At 39.7% G+C, this 14609-nt stretch overlaps 2 protein-coding genes across 3 annotated transcripts; both read right to left on the bottom strand.

Moving 5' to 3' along the window:
* Positions 1–273: 273 nt before the first annotated feature.
* Positions 274–2236, bottom strand: coxfa4l3 (cytochrome c oxidase associated subunit FA4L3). 2 transcript variants are annotated; one of them, XM_066701425.1, is made up of 5 exons: positions 2105–2236; positions 1842–1903; positions 1481–1569; positions 949–1009; positions 274–700 (listed from the first exon to the last, which is right to left on the bottom strand). In XM_066701425.1, exons 2-5 carry the CDS (start codon positions 1881–1883, stop codon positions 632–634), a joined length of 261 nt encoding a protein of 86 aa, XP_066557522.1. In that variant the 5' UTR covers positions 1884–1903; positions 2105–2236; the 3' UTR covers positions 274–631. The 2 variants fall into 2 exon arrangements, with proteins under 2 accessions (XP_066557522.1, XP_066557523.1); XM_066701426.1 differs by lacking the exon at positions 2105–2236 and adding an exon at positions 2017–2087.
* A 2434-nt stretch (positions 2237–4670) lies between these two features.
* On the bottom strand, positions 4671–10462 carry afg2b (AAA ATPase AFG2B). The gene is made up of 9 exons (XM_066701424.1): positions 10251–10462; positions 8702–9793; positions 8183–8368; positions 7868–8026; positions 7409–7618; positions 6865–7098; positions 6457–6591; positions 6204–6329; positions 4671–5433 (listed from the first exon to the last, which is right to left on the bottom strand). The coding sequence occupies exons 2-9, from the start codon at positions 9773–9775 to the stop codon at positions 5293–5295; spliced, it is 2265 nt and encodes a 754-aa protein (XP_066557521.1). The 5' UTR covers positions 9776–9793; positions 10251–10462; the 3' UTR covers positions 4671–5292.
* Between the last annotated feature and the right edge of the window lie 4147 nt (positions 10463–14609).

Below are 14609 nucleotides of genomic sequence, written 5' to 3'. Positions count from 1 at the left end.
ATGAATTATTGATTAAAAGAGTTACACATTTAAGCTCAGTCAAACCAATGGAACCACGGACCATTCCCATCCCAATCACATCACAATAACCACCTGTTTCTGACTGAAAACTGAAAAACAGTTGCATTCCTCATGTGCTTACATGCTATGCTGACACTAATAAATAAATCATGTTTGAGGTCAGATTTACAACCAGTTCTGTGTTTCAATTTCTATATGGAACAGTGGAAATGGCTTTTTCTGCCACAGAAAGCAACCAAACTGATGGCGAGGTCTTCAAAATGAAAATCTTTATTTTTACACCAATATATATATATACAATATGCATTTTGTTTTACATAATACAATCACATGTAAAGTGAACAATACTTCTGACTGCTAACCTTTGCTGTTTCACTAGGTGTGCGGAAATTGCTTTGAAAGTTATAGTATTGTACTGGAATCCTCATGTTAGATGATCTACTACAGTCCCACAGAACTGTGCGTGATCAGACCCTACCAATGTAGCAGAAGCATTTCCGCACACTGCATTTCAGTGAGTCTAGTCTGTGCAGAAATGATTCCGTTAGATTGATAGGGTGCAGGCAGAGAGTGTTGGACTCGGAGACCCTAAGGGCTGGCAGGTACTTCCTCACTTGGTCATTTTCTTCAGCATCTGGAGCTCCTCCACAGGCTTCCACTGCTGGTTTATTGTCATGAGCTACAGGACAGAAAGGACAAAACAAAAAAGAAACACGACACAAGACTATATTTTCCCTCACATACAATATAATGTATTTTATGAAGTTGTGAAAGTGCATAGATTTTGTAAATGTAAAATATTCTCCCACGAAGCTAATTGTTAATACCCCCAGATTATGCTTAAAGGGAAACATAAATTGAGAAAATACCCATTATTAGAAACAAAGTGAACCTCTAATTTAAAAATCAAAAATAACATTAAAATACCTTTTGGGGTTTTGAAGGATCCAGGTTGTCCCATGGCTCAGGATTTCCAGACTTGTTAATACTAGAATGAATGAATAAATAAATAAATAAACGTGTTATATAACAGAGTAATTCATTATTATTATTATTATTATTATTATTATTATTATTATTATTATTATTATACGGCGGCTGCTATTTTATCTGATATTTACTCCACTGTGTGTCATTGCCCTACTTCTCCACAGCAGTCAAGGTCAACTGAACAGGCATAAAGGAATTAATTTTAATATTTATATACCTTTGTGTTTTTTTTGGCATAGATAACTCTTCCGATTGTTCGTTATTTAATTTGACTATAATTAAAATATGTGGATTTGTTTCCTGGTAGGATAGGCGCTGCCTGTGTCTCGGTAAGAGAAATGTGCGTGCAGAATCAACAAACAAAATAGAAAACAGCAAGTCGGCAAGACTTATTCACACTGCATAATCACATAACTTCTAGAATTTAAATACACACAAAAAAAAACAGCAGTCAAGAATAACTTCTTACATCACGTCTGTTTTTGTCATCAAGAAGTAAATGGAGGCGGTGGTAGCACCAGTTGCTGCAATGGCCATAAACCCAATTAAGGGAATTAGCTGAAAAAATAAAACATGAATAATGTAAAAAATATTTTACTTCAAAATATGTTTTGTCAACTCTTGAAAAGCATATACGTTGGAAGCCCAGTGTGTCTGAGAATTGCTCTTTATACAAATATTCTTTAATTGTGTAGGCTGTGCTTATCTTAATTAATTGTCAAGTACAAATAATGAACACATGCCCTTTTTTATTTTCCTTCCAGACATTCTACTCCAGAACATTCTAAAGAAAATAATAAAAACAAAAAACAAACAAACAAATAACTCACTTCTTTCTTCTTCCTCAGCATTTGAAAAAACCCAAAAGACATTTTTGTTTTCCTGGTGATGCCTACAAAAACATAACATCATAAATCTATCAGTCCATCAATCAATTCATAAAATGTATATTGGAATAGTAATGATACATTGGTCTAGTAGCACAAAACACTGTCCCATACATACGAGTTAGTTCATCTAAGCAACAGATTATATAAAGTAAAGATGACTTCCCCAATGTGGATCAGCAAGGTATATCAGCAGTGATGCTTACCTTCCACTGGAGATGCCTACAGCTCTGTAAGGTGTCACTGGGAGTTTTGATCACTTGTTCCCGCCCCTCCTCTTTTTATATCGTTTTTGGAAATGCAGACGAGGTCGAAGTCACGTAGACAGACTCTTACTGTATATATTGAATTCAAAACGCAACTAAGATAGGTAGTGGGTTGATACAACACCCTCATCTACTAACTGTTGCCATCTCGGTGTTTCGATAGCGCCCCCTCTCGGTGAAAGCCCGAAGTTCGCCTCACTCTAGTCGCGGTGCTCTGCAGTGCGGTATAGATGCCGGGTCCCTCGGCTAATTTTGCTCATGTATGTTTATTATTATATCATGGAGACCAGAAAACGGACAGCTTTACATTACATCACATTTTTCTCGTTCATCTGTTACGAAAGTAGAGACTTTGGGATCGTTTAATCTTTCAGAAAGCTTTTCTTGCGACTGAATGGTTGCAACATGTTCTCTGCTCATCGATTCGGTCTTCTGTAAAATGAAAAAGCTGTAAAGCTATGTGATCAGGTATGTGTTTGAGTAACGTTGAGGCCATATATGTTTTTGTTTAAGGATGTAGGTTAAAATAACATGTAACCATTATATATATATACTTTTTACAATTCATTCATTGGAATGTAATGTATAGAATAAAATTGAACGTAATGGTGTTTGGTTGACTTTTTTTTCATATGTATATTATTTGTATTATCATCATATGTGTATTCACGATGACATTGCAGAGGACAGTTGAGCGTCACTGGAGCACCTGCACACATCCCCTTTCATTAATTTAGGTTATTCATGTTTAACCTCTTAAAGCTCAGTAAACACAACTCCTGGACAGGCGACACGGGCAGGGAGTCAGTGCATCAATCAGGCAGTGTATTAGTGTCAGAAAAGTGTCATAGAGGACAATAGGGTGTCTAAGGGGACAGGGACATGTCGTGGGGGAAAGGAGTGTGTCCTAGGGCAGACAAAATCATGTCGTATTAGACGAGTGTTGCTTAAACAAACCTTTGCATATACCATCATGATCAGTATGATGTCCCTTGAATGTAAAATGTAGGTCAGATTTTCATCCTCCACTGCCTTCATATGCACACAGAAACATACAGTGAGGGAAAAAGTATTTGATCCCCTGCTGATTTTGTACGTTTGCCCACTGACAAAGAAATGATCAGTCTATAATTTTAATGGTAGGTGTATTTTAACAGTGAGAGACAGAATAACAACAAAAAAATCCAGAAAAACGCATTTCAAAAAAGTTATAAATTGATTTGCATGTTAATGAGGGAAATAAGTATTTGATCCCCTATCAATCAGCAAGATTTCTGGCTCCCAGGTGTCTTTTATACAGGTAACGAGCTGAGATTAGGAGCACTCTCTTAAAGGGAGTGCTCCTAATCTCAGCTCGTTACCTGTATAAAAGACACCTGTCCACAGAAGCAATCAATCAATCAATCAGATTCCAAACTCTCCACCATGGCCAAGACCAAAGAGCTGTCCAAGGATGTCAGGGACAAGATTGTAGACCTACACAAGGCTGGAATGGGCTACAAGACCATCGCCAAGCAGCTTGGTGAGAAGGTGACAACAGTTGGTGCGATTATTCGCAAATGGAAGAAACACAAAATAACTGTCAGTCTCCCTCGGTCTGGGGCTCCATGCAAGATCTCACCTCGTGGAGTTTCAATGATCATGAGAAAGGTGAGGAATCAGCCCAGAACTACACGGGAGGATCTTGTTAATGATCTCAAGGCAGCTGGGACCATAGTCACCAAGAAAACAGTTGGTAACACACTACGCCGTGAAGGACTGAAATCCTGCAGCGCCCGCAAGGTCCCCCTGCTCAAGAAAGCACATGTACAGGCCCGTCTGAAGTTTGCCAATGAACATCTGAATGATTCAGAGGAGAACTGGGTGAAAGTGTTGTGGTCAGATGAGACCAAAATGAAGCTCTTTGACATCAACTCAACTCGCCGTGTTTGGAGGAGGAGGAATGACCCCAAGAACACCATCCCCACCGTCAAACATGGAGGTGGAAACATTATGCTTTGGGGTGTTTTTCTGCTAAGGGGACAGGACAACTGCACCGCATCAAAGGGACGATGGACAGGGCCATGTACCGTCAAATCTTGGGTGAGAACCTCCTTCCCTCAGCCAGGGCATTGAAAATGGGTCGTGGATGGTATTCCAGCAAGACGATGACCCAAAACACACAGCCAAGGCAACAAAGGAGTGGCTCAAGAAGAAGCACATTAAGGTCCTGGAGTGGCCTAGCCAGTCTCCAGACCTTAATCCCATAGAAAATCTATGGAGGGAGCTGAAGGTTCGAGTTGCCAAACGTCAGCCTCGAAACCTTAATGACTTGGAGCGGATCTGCAAAGAGGAGTGGGACAAAATCCCTCCTGAGATGTGTGCAAACCTGGTGGCCAACTACAAGAAACGTCTGACCTCTGTGATTGCCAACAAGGGTTTTGCCACCAAGTACTAAGTCGAAGGGGTCAAATACTTATTTCCCTCATTAACATGCAAATCAATTTATAACTTTTTTGAAATGAAATCTTTTCCACATTCACAGTGACATTGGAACATATCTATGTGATATAAGCCACACACAGGGTCACCAAATTATACTCGTTCTCTCTCTCTATATATATAATACCTTGGGGGTTTGTTATTTTTCAATGGACATACTCAATAGCTTGTGGACTGTAATTGTACTGCAATAAAGGCATGTATTATTATTATCATTTATATTGTAATCTGTAGGTACAATGACATTGCCCATTCATATTACAAGGTTGTTTTCTGTGAGTATATTAAAAACATTGTCCAAATCAAATCAAGTTCTGACATTTTATGACCAAAACGCATCAGTCAATAGACATTTATTTCAGATCTATACAAAATATTTATAGGTGTTGACAAAATCTTATACTTATTTTTTTAATGATAAAATATTAAAACATTTAACACTGTATAAGAGTTTCACACTACAGATCCTTAAAATAAAACTCACAAGCTGATTCTGTTGTCTGTTATTGCAATCCTAGTCCATTATTCTTGAAGAAAAAAAACACGGCAGACAATTTACTCCACATTCTTGACTTCCACGGAAGACGCTTGAAGAAATGGTCACTTCGAAATGCTGAACTTTGCTAATGTGTCTGGTGTAAATGCCTTCACCTTTTAAACAGATTCTGATAGAACTGTAGTTGCTGGGGTTGTAGGGAAGGTTTTACATTTTGCATTGCTTTCAGAAAATATATCCGTTTAATGCTGGAAGCCTCCATACTTTCTTCTTGCAGGGTCAGCAGAGCTGCCTAATAATAATACAAAACAAGAACAAACTCAATAACACTGTATGTACACAAATGAAATCTGAGAACAGTGAGCAGCAGTACTAAAGCAACAGTGGGAAGCTACGTGCACAGCAGCAGATATAGAGGAATGAAAAAGGTACACAATCTAAACTGGGAACAGGCTTTAATGGAACTTCAAGTCCAGACCTCCCTGCTGACCCCATAGCAGCTGGGTTTGAAGTAGAATGAGCCTTTTTATGTCTGATAGGTACGTGGCAAACGTGACAGTGAGAAACCGCACACTGTGTTCTTCTGGTGTCGTTAAAGCATGTCATACTAGTCTTGTATGTTTGCCTCTTTTAGTTACGTGCTGTCAGTCTCCTGCAGATTAACAGAGGACTAAAGATAGGCATCAATGGATGTTCATGTCACAGAGCTCTGTGGGGAAACGTCAAGTTGAGACAAGACGAAGCAACGCAGAGAGAGCCTGGCCAATCACATACAGCTAGGAGAAAGCAGTTAAAGAATGCATAGAGATTGCTCCCTTATTTATAACGTCACAGAACAGTCACTACATAAACAATACCAGATGTAAGATAACTCTGCTTGAACTAGGCTCGTTCATACTATCCTGTCTGAATGTAACCTCCAAATCTAAATTTGAGAAGTATAACAAATTACAGTGTATAAGAGAACCAGCTGATCTGAAGTCAAATAAATTAATAAATTGAATGATTGAAACAAAAAAAAATCTGCAATTCATTGGGAGATTTTTTTCACGGTGGTCCTACCTCTTTACAGAGATTTTCCAAATCGGCTCCAGAAAATAAATGAGTCTTCTCTGACAGCTCAGCCAAAGAAACATCCGCCTCCAGGGGCATTTTCTCTGCACAGATCTCCAATATCGCAAGCCTGGCCTGTTTTGAAGATATATATCGGTGTGAACATAAATTACAGCTGAATAAAACATTCAACTCTATAAATAATACTTTGACAAATACTACACTGTAAGCATATATTATGAAAACTGATGTAAGCCTGGACCTGTTGGTCAGGAGGCGGAACATAGATCATCTTGTCGAGTCGTCCTGGTCGCATCAGTGCGTCATCCAACACATCTGGCCTGTTGGTCGCTGCTACCACCATCACGTCCTTGTTACACACCTCCTGATACTCCAGCTGCAGGAAACAGCACATTACAGGTCACAACCTAGGCCTCACATGCCACACTGGAGGCATCTTTGAGCGCTAATGAGGACTGTTAGAAGGTTATGCATGTCTCTGCACAAAAAACAAATGGTGGAAAAAACGGGTTATCCTCCACACAACTCAAGGGGTCTGACATCAATCACATGTCTTCAGGGTTATGGGGTCATTCGAAGGGAATGGGACAGCACTCAGAAGAGGGAAGAAGATTCTGGGAACACAGGGGTAACAGGAAGGTTCTCTCACCTGGCGATCTCCATGGTGCTGCTCGGGGAAACCCTCCTGCAGACAGAGCTGGCTTCCTGTCCCTCTCCTCTCCAGCACTTTGAGTCCCACCCCGTCCAGCTCGTTCAGAATGACAGAAAGCACTCTGGAATGGACACTGTGGGGGGCCATGCCGTCCGCCCGGGACCCCAGGATCGAGTCGATTTCATCCAGGAATAGGATGGAAGGAGCACAGGCCCTGGCCTGACGAAAAACCTGCAGTGACACAGGCAATCAGTAGGTGAGACACTGAACAGCAAGATACTGCACTGGCCAACTTATTTGTTTTAGAGGGTAAAAAGTGGAAATTCATAGAGTCCTTAATTCATCAAACCTATGTGTAATAACATTAATTATGCAAATGTCCTAGTCGTAGAGCCAAATTTATAAAACAAACAAATAAATAAATAAATATATATATATATATATATATATATATATATGGAAATCTCCTGGCAAAAAGTATTAAGTAGGATTGCAGTGAAACGCAGAAACCCGGAATATAGAAATATTCTGCCGTCCAGACCTGGGCCAGGGCCTTCTCAGAGTCTCCAACAAACGGTGAGAAGAGGTCTGCGCCACTGACGGACAGGAAGGAACAGTGGGAGCTGCTGGCGGCAGCCTTCACCAGCGTGGTCTTGGCGCAGCCGGGGGGGCCGTACAGCAGCACGCCTTTAGGACGTGGCAGGCCCAGCCTGAGGAACGCCTCTGGAAACTTCATAGGCCACTCAATACTCTGAAACACACACACGGGTATAACTGTTAATTATAACTGTTGTCTCAGATTGCCATGGTTAATTTAACATTGGAAAATACTGTAATACTAAGCTTAAAACTATACAGTATTAAATATAAATACTATAGAAAATAAATATTATATATAAACACGCACACTTTATAACAGAAACATTGATTGGATTTTCTGTCCACGTTCTTAATTTTAGCAGCCTCTATATTTATATTGTGACTGACAGAATTCCTATACCTGTTTCAGTTTTAACTTGACATCCTCTAGGCCCCCTATATGGTCCCAGGTGATGGGTTTGAAATCAGTCAGACCGATGCTGCTTCTGAGACACGAGGGCTGGATCTTCTTCAGGGCTTCCAAAAAGTTATCCATGCTGATCACCTGGCTCCCAGAGCCCTTCCAAAAAGGAAAAGGGAAATCAATCACTGCTTCCTTGAGATGGTTCCATATTAACTACCCAGATAAACTCACACTTGACTTTAGCCTAACACTAATCGCAGCCCAGTTTTTACACTTCTCTTTGGCTGGTGTAAATTCTGCAAGATGCCGTACCTGGGAGCTGTGGAGAATGGCTTGCAAAGCAGCTTCCCTGCAGAGCGCAGTAAGGTCAGCACCAACATATCCTGTCGTCCTCTCAGCCAGAGAAATCAAATCCACGCTGCTGCACAGAAACATCTTTGAAGTCAGCAAGTCTAAAATGAACTTTCTCTGTAGAAGTGTTGGTACGCCAATGACAACCTGGGAAACAAAAGGGGATTTAATTACTGATTGAATCCCGATAAACTATATGATTTGCATACTTATTAGTGCTTTAATTTATCATTTCAAAGCTACAGGGCTCCCAGCAGACAAATGGCTTATAAGACAGCAGCCTCCCTGCAGTGCTACTTGGTTCATCTGGGTGATAAAGATAAATATTGCAAAAGAACACTTAACTCAGAGGCCACCTACTGGTGTTAGAAACTCTACAAAATTGTGATTAATAGCATAAGAGACATTTCTGAATATTTTAACATTTCCATAAAAAATTAAAAAGACAAAAAATAAAACCGATTTGTGTTGAATCAGTACCTCTCTGTCAAATCGACCTGGTCTCCTCAAGGCCGGATCTAGAACGTCTGGCTGGTTTGTCGCCCCTATGATGACGAAACGCCCTTCGCTGCCAATACCATCCATCAGCGTCAGGAGCTGGGCGACCACTCTGTTGTCAGGGGCGCTGGTGGAACCTGCTCGCCTTGGACAGAGGGAGTCAATCTCATCGATGAACAGGACGCACGGCCCTTCCTCGGCAGCATCCTTCACCTGCTGGAATATCTTCCTTAAATTCTCCTCACTCTCCCCTGGCCTCGAGCCAAGTATTACTGGGCCATTGATGGTAACCAAAGAGGCGCCAACCTCCCTCACAACACTTCTTACAAGCATAGTCTTGCCTACTCCGGGGGGCCCAATGAGAAGCACACCTCTGGGACAAGAGAGTCCCAGTCTGTGTAATGTTCCCGGGTAATGAAGAGGCATATTTAGAATTTCCTTTATTGAAGCACAGACAGCCTCCATTCCTCCCAGTGGTATCTTTGGGGAATTCTGCAACCGGCTTTTGTAATTGTTGAGGGTTTTGACTTCTCCGATGTCTATGCCTGTCTTAGCAGTGATAAGACCTGCCTTGTTCCCACATGCCTCCACACGATTAATTTCAATTAATTCAATAGGCATATCCAGTGAAGAAAAAGAGACTATATATTTTTGGGAAACATACACATTACGCAGCAGGTCTTTGACAAGCTCGTGAATTTGAGCCATAGTCGAGTGTTTCTTAAACTCCACATTACGGACGATGACATTTACGCCAATGCATTTCAGTTTGGGGGAGGCAATTTTCCTTATATGGCTGGGGCTTACAGTGTAGTTTCTGGAAGTATTAGTGATGAGACTCGCTGTTGCACACTTGGTATCAAACTGCAAGAAACCCTCGGCAAGATCAGTCCTTGGCCAAGCAGTGCAAACACAATCACCGCCCAGGGCTGAGATGTGCACTGGGGTCCCGATCTTCAGTCCCAGAGATGTCATTAAAGCAGGACCCAGTCTGCATCTCTGTGTGCCCCAGTCACGAGGATCCACGGGCAGCACCTTCAAACACTTTTCTTCCATAGCTTTACAAACTACAACCTGGAAGAGTTATGTAAAAATGAATTAATTAATCACCCAAGCAAACTAAACACTCACAAATACATAATGGCATTGTAAGGGTATGTAAGTTTGACCCTCTGAGGCTGCCGTAGTGAAGCAGAAGTCAACAGAATATAAGCGAAATAAAGCAGTCTTCATTATACCAACGTGCTGTTCAATTGTGAATTAATACAGGCATCATTATTATTATCTGCATTATATAAGGGGCAATAATTTCTTCAGCGTTAATGTAATCCAGTTTATTTATATATTAGATGTGAAACAAGAACAACTCTTCAAATTCAAGGGGAAACTAATCAATTTGAATAGATTACCAGGAATGGTTGTGTATCAAGTGTAAGTGCATCACTCAGATTCAGATACATAAATAAATCCACATAACACTGACGGTCAAACTCAAACATATAATTAAAACAGAATAAAAAATATAACTTACGTTTTAGTCAAACCACTAATTCCACATGTCATCCAAGCACTATCTCTGACCCAAACAAACATTACCACGCTGTTCCACACCTCTAAGAATTTAGCCGATCGTAAGCTTTCTCTTGGTTTATTAATTAGAAATGTAAGTAAACTCTTAAATTAAAAAATACGTATTCAATATAAATATATATGATACGTATTATGATACGATTAAATGTGTGTTTAAAGTATCATCTCATGGCTAATCTGCTAGTCTTCCACGTTTAATCAATGTTGTTTTTCACTCAGGATTGGTTATACTTGGCCAACAGCTTTGCTTTCGTGACGGTTCCATAGAGCTATAAAGCACTAGATTGCGTCACTTGTCAGATTTCAGTCCGCCATCTTTGGTGGGAATAACCCCAGCTCTTGAAAGCGCTGTCACCAACGTTATCATGCAGTTACACAAAGCGTTTTCGGATTTTTAGTGACGTAAATAAAATAGATTTCAAACTATCATCAATTTACAGTACATTAACCTTTAATCACTGCTGTTTTGCTATTTTATATTTCTAACTGCGAAAGGCTATTTGACAAACGTGTTACATTTGGTTCATCCTTCAATGCTGTGATAAGTATAGTGGTCAGTACACAACTAGAAGAGTCTTTGTCTGCATGTGACAATACTTTTTGTATGATATATTACTGGATATGTATAAGTTGTATGGTAGTATGCAGGCTAATATCAGTTTATATTCGAAATAGTAGAATTTAGGTTAGGAACTAGGCTATGCATCAGTATGTAAAAATAAGTAGGTTAGTAGCTATAGTATAATAGCAGGCATATTCATGTTCATTATAGCATGTTACTATACGTATATGTAAGTATAATAATAATAATAATAATAATAATAATAATAATAATAATAATAATAATTATTATTATTATTATTATTATTATTATTAGTAGTAGTAGTAGTAGTAGTAGTAGTAGTAGTAGTAGTAGTAGCAACAGCAGTACTCTTACAATTGACAAACAGTTTTTACATCATAACCCCTTTATAAAATGCAGATACAAAGCCCAATAAGGAAAAAATATCAGGCAACAAGAAATGTCATACGAGGCTGTGACATTTTTGTCCCCAGGAGTAAATGGTATTGTGTGTACTGTGGTCAAATACAGTAAGATGTAGTGTGGGAAAGCATGGGAAAGAACATGACAATGTATAGTTTGCCATGGTATAACATATGCTAATATATGGTAACGTGTAGTATAATGTAGCATGGTAAAAACATGGTAATATATGGTAAAGTGTAGTGTGGTGTACCATGGTAAACACATGGTACAAATGTGGTAACAATGGTAAAATCTTAAGCAGAGTCCACCACACCACACCTTTCTGTGTTTATAGGCCACATACACTACACAACACGTTATGGACAGTTGCAATATGTAAAGAGTTTGCTATGTGTTCGTGAAGCAGATGTGTGTTCATGGCCATCCGGACTTCTGTTCTGATGTATCGTAAGGCCTTCAGGACCAGAGCTGGAGACCCGTGCTGCACTGTCCTGAGAGATGTGGTTATAGTAGCGAAATTTAAACACAGGAAAAATGACATCATATTTATGTATTATTATTATTATTATTATTATTATTATTATTATTATTATTATTATTATTATTATTAAACACTAATTTGTATATATTTTATATTGCCGTTTCAGGTGAACGTGTAAACTGGAAGTTTCGGATGTATCTGCCAAAGAGTACTGGCGCCATCTAGTGTCCACTACCGCGGCTGCGTGACATCCAATGTTGCATTTTCAATTTAAACAGGTTGCTGTAGGAGTTCAAGTAAAGAAAATGGAAAGCTCTAAAGCAAACCATTAGTTCAATTAAATTGTCTATTATGCGTTTTAGAGCTCTGCTAGAATGAAAACCAGAAGCCCAGCAGCTAATATGGGTGTGTGAAACCAGACCCATCACTGGAAAACCTAAAACTAGTGTGGGATTACGCTATAGATGCTAAAGGTAAGATTATAATTTCAATCCGGGGTTAGTGTTGGCATCACAAGGAGGTCGCATTTACCACAAAACTAACGCCAACATCTTCACACGTACAGAGGGAAGCGACAGTATTGTTATCTCTTGGCAAACTATGGTGGTGTGAACAGAGCTGACGCTGGGTTATGCGCATGTAAGTTCACTTATCTGAAATGAAGAAACGTGTGTTTCCGTGTCTAAGGTCATGACCCACAATCCCTTGGGGGAACTTTCGACATTGAAAGATAACCACGTGTTACCAAAAAGTGTTTTGCACGTGCTTGTTGAATTAATAAGTGTAATTATTCTCATTTGTTAAGATTTGGGTTGACTGCCACATAACTGCAACTGAACCAAATATCACTGTAAGTGTGATTTTACCTAGCAATGCCTTCATGATAGAGGTTAACTATTGCTGACCCCTTGTCTCTCAGCTTTTGGTGGCACTGGACAATGGTTGACGTTACTGGGCAATTAGTTATGCCTGTGGGTATAGGTAATTATGTTTTGTAAGAATCTGCTGTGCTACTATACACCCCCATCTATTCCTTCAGTCCTGGAACCACAGCGATGAACTCAGAGTTACTTGTTTAGTTCTGAAACTAACTATATATCAGTTCTGATGATATTTGTAGCTAAATTCCTCTAATGACTTGGTTTGCATTGCTGCTCTGAAAGGAAAACATCCGGAGGAATCAGTCAGGCTTTGTTTTTGATTACCGAGGTCCTGCTTCCCTCTGTGATTAATATATTTTTCTCAAGAGCGGTGTTTTTAAATTTTAGTTGTCCATGATGAGCCCCTTCAGTTTTAATTATTCCTTCCTTGATTGTAATTGTTTAGGTTTTTTCCATGCCTTTTGATTGATGACTACTCAAATTGCCTTTGGTTGCTAAAATGAACATTGTTTCATACAATGTATGTCAGGCACATTAAAAGCAAATATATCACTCAGTAATTGCTGCTGATTAGAATCCATTGAATCATTCAAATGTAGGCCTGAATGGCCATAAAAACTTAAATCTCTATATGACAGCTGGGAAACTAATAATATTCTGAAAGGTGTTAAGTAACCTGTTTTCCTTCTTTAGCACAATGATGTCTATTTTTTTAATGGAAAAAGATTACTATGTATCCCTATGTTTCAGATTAAGTAGGATGATACTATTATAAGGATATTTTTTATTGTTATATCCCCAGAGTTGTTCTGGTAGGACTTTAAATTTAAGTTGTTACTGCACAAACTAATTTCTCAACTTAGCATTTGTAAAGCCAATACTACAGCTGTATATTTGTTTGTTTGAAGTAAAAGTAAGTGACAGAGGCAGAGCAGAGATCCCAGTGAAACTTCACTGTGGCAGTTAAACCCACCCGCTCAGCGTCCAACACTGGGGCCCACATTCCAGCAGCCAGGTGCTTTGTAAGGTCTATTATTTCATCACCATGAGAAAGTGTTCTGTTGATATCAGAGGTGTTCATGGTTAAAGTGAGACTCTTTCTTTATTGTTTTTCAGGGTTCACCGAACAAGGCCAAAACTACTGGCAGTGGTTGCCATGGAGACTGGGTGATTGCACCTTGCCATTGACACGCACGCCGTGCCGGCTTTCAGTGGGGAGTGCGCAGTACACAGCAGGCTTACTATACGCCGCTTGACCTTAGAGGTGAGGGTCTTCCCTGCAGTAAACACAGTGTTTTGTCTTTAACAACTTCCAATAGAGTCTTCCCTGTCTGACAATGATGTGCTGGACTGTGATCCTGTCTTTTACTGTTCACAGCTCTGGATATAAGAGGCCAAAAGCTGCTGTCATCTTTAAGAGTTCATGAAAACATTTGAACCAAACTACCATTGTAATAAAACCCATGAAAGCCTAGTTTTCAAGCATTTTCAATTTTGTCAGTGACTATAAACAGTGAGCACGTATTATAATATATTATATAAACTGGCATCCAGGAGGCAGCAACATAATTAAGTAAAATACTTTTATTTGAATAACCACAAAACCATAGCACTCAAAAGGCTCCTCCAGTCACTCTATTTCTCTTAATCTCCAGCCTTGTTACTCTACTCTGCTAGAGGCAGCGTCTGCTTAAAACGGGTGTGGAGCCGGCTGCCAGGGGGATAGATTGACTGACTGACCAACCATACACAAGACAACAATGTGCTGCATTCAATTAAGCTTCCCAGACCGGCCCCCCTGAAATATATACATACATACACACACAGAGAGGACTGTACTCAGGGAACAGGGTAGCATCAGGTGATTTGAAAACAGTTTACAAGCATAGTAATATGTATTGAAAACATGTGACAAAGTTTGTAATCATATGTGTCAGTGAGGTTAATGTG

The sequence above is a fragment of the Amia ocellicauda genome, chromosome 4 (assembly GCF_036373705.1).
Source record: "Amia ocellicauda isolate fAmiCal2 chromosome 4, fAmiCal2.hap1, whole genome shotgun sequence".
Lineage (NCBI taxonomy): Eukaryota > Metazoa > Chordata > Actinopteri > Amiiformes > Amiidae > Amia > Amia ocellicauda.
Note: the sequence above shows the minus strand (reverse complement) of the source record. Positions and strands in the feature narration are given on the sequence as shown.

Excerpts from the sequence above, each read along its gene's own strand:
- coxfa4l3 (XM_066701425.1), bottom strand. The coding sequence starts at position 1,883 with ATGTCTTTTGGGTTTTTTCAAATGCTGAGGAAGAAGAAAGAA. Across the intron at positions 1,570-1,841 it reads TGCTGAGGAAGAAGAAAGAA|CTAATTCCCTTAATTGGGTT; the intron begins GTGAGTTATTTG and ends TTATTTTTTCAG. Across the intron at positions 701-948 it reads ATCCTTCAAAACCCCAAAAG|CTCATGACAATAAACCAGCA; the intron begins GTATTTTAATGT and ends TCTGTCCTGTAG.
- afg2b (XM_066701424.1), bottom strand. The coding sequence starts at position 9,775 with ATGGAAGAAAAGTGTTTGAAGGTGCTGCCCGTGGATCCTCGTGACTGG. Across the intron at positions 8,369-8,701 it reads CAGGTCGATTTGACAGAGAG|GTTGTCATTGGCGTACCAAC; the intron begins GTACTGATTCAA and ends TTTGTTTCCCAG. Across the intron at positions 6,330-6,456 it reads TTCCGCCTCCTGACCAACAG|GCCAGGCTTGCGATATTGGA; the intron begins GTCCAGGCTTAC and ends TCTTCAAAACAG.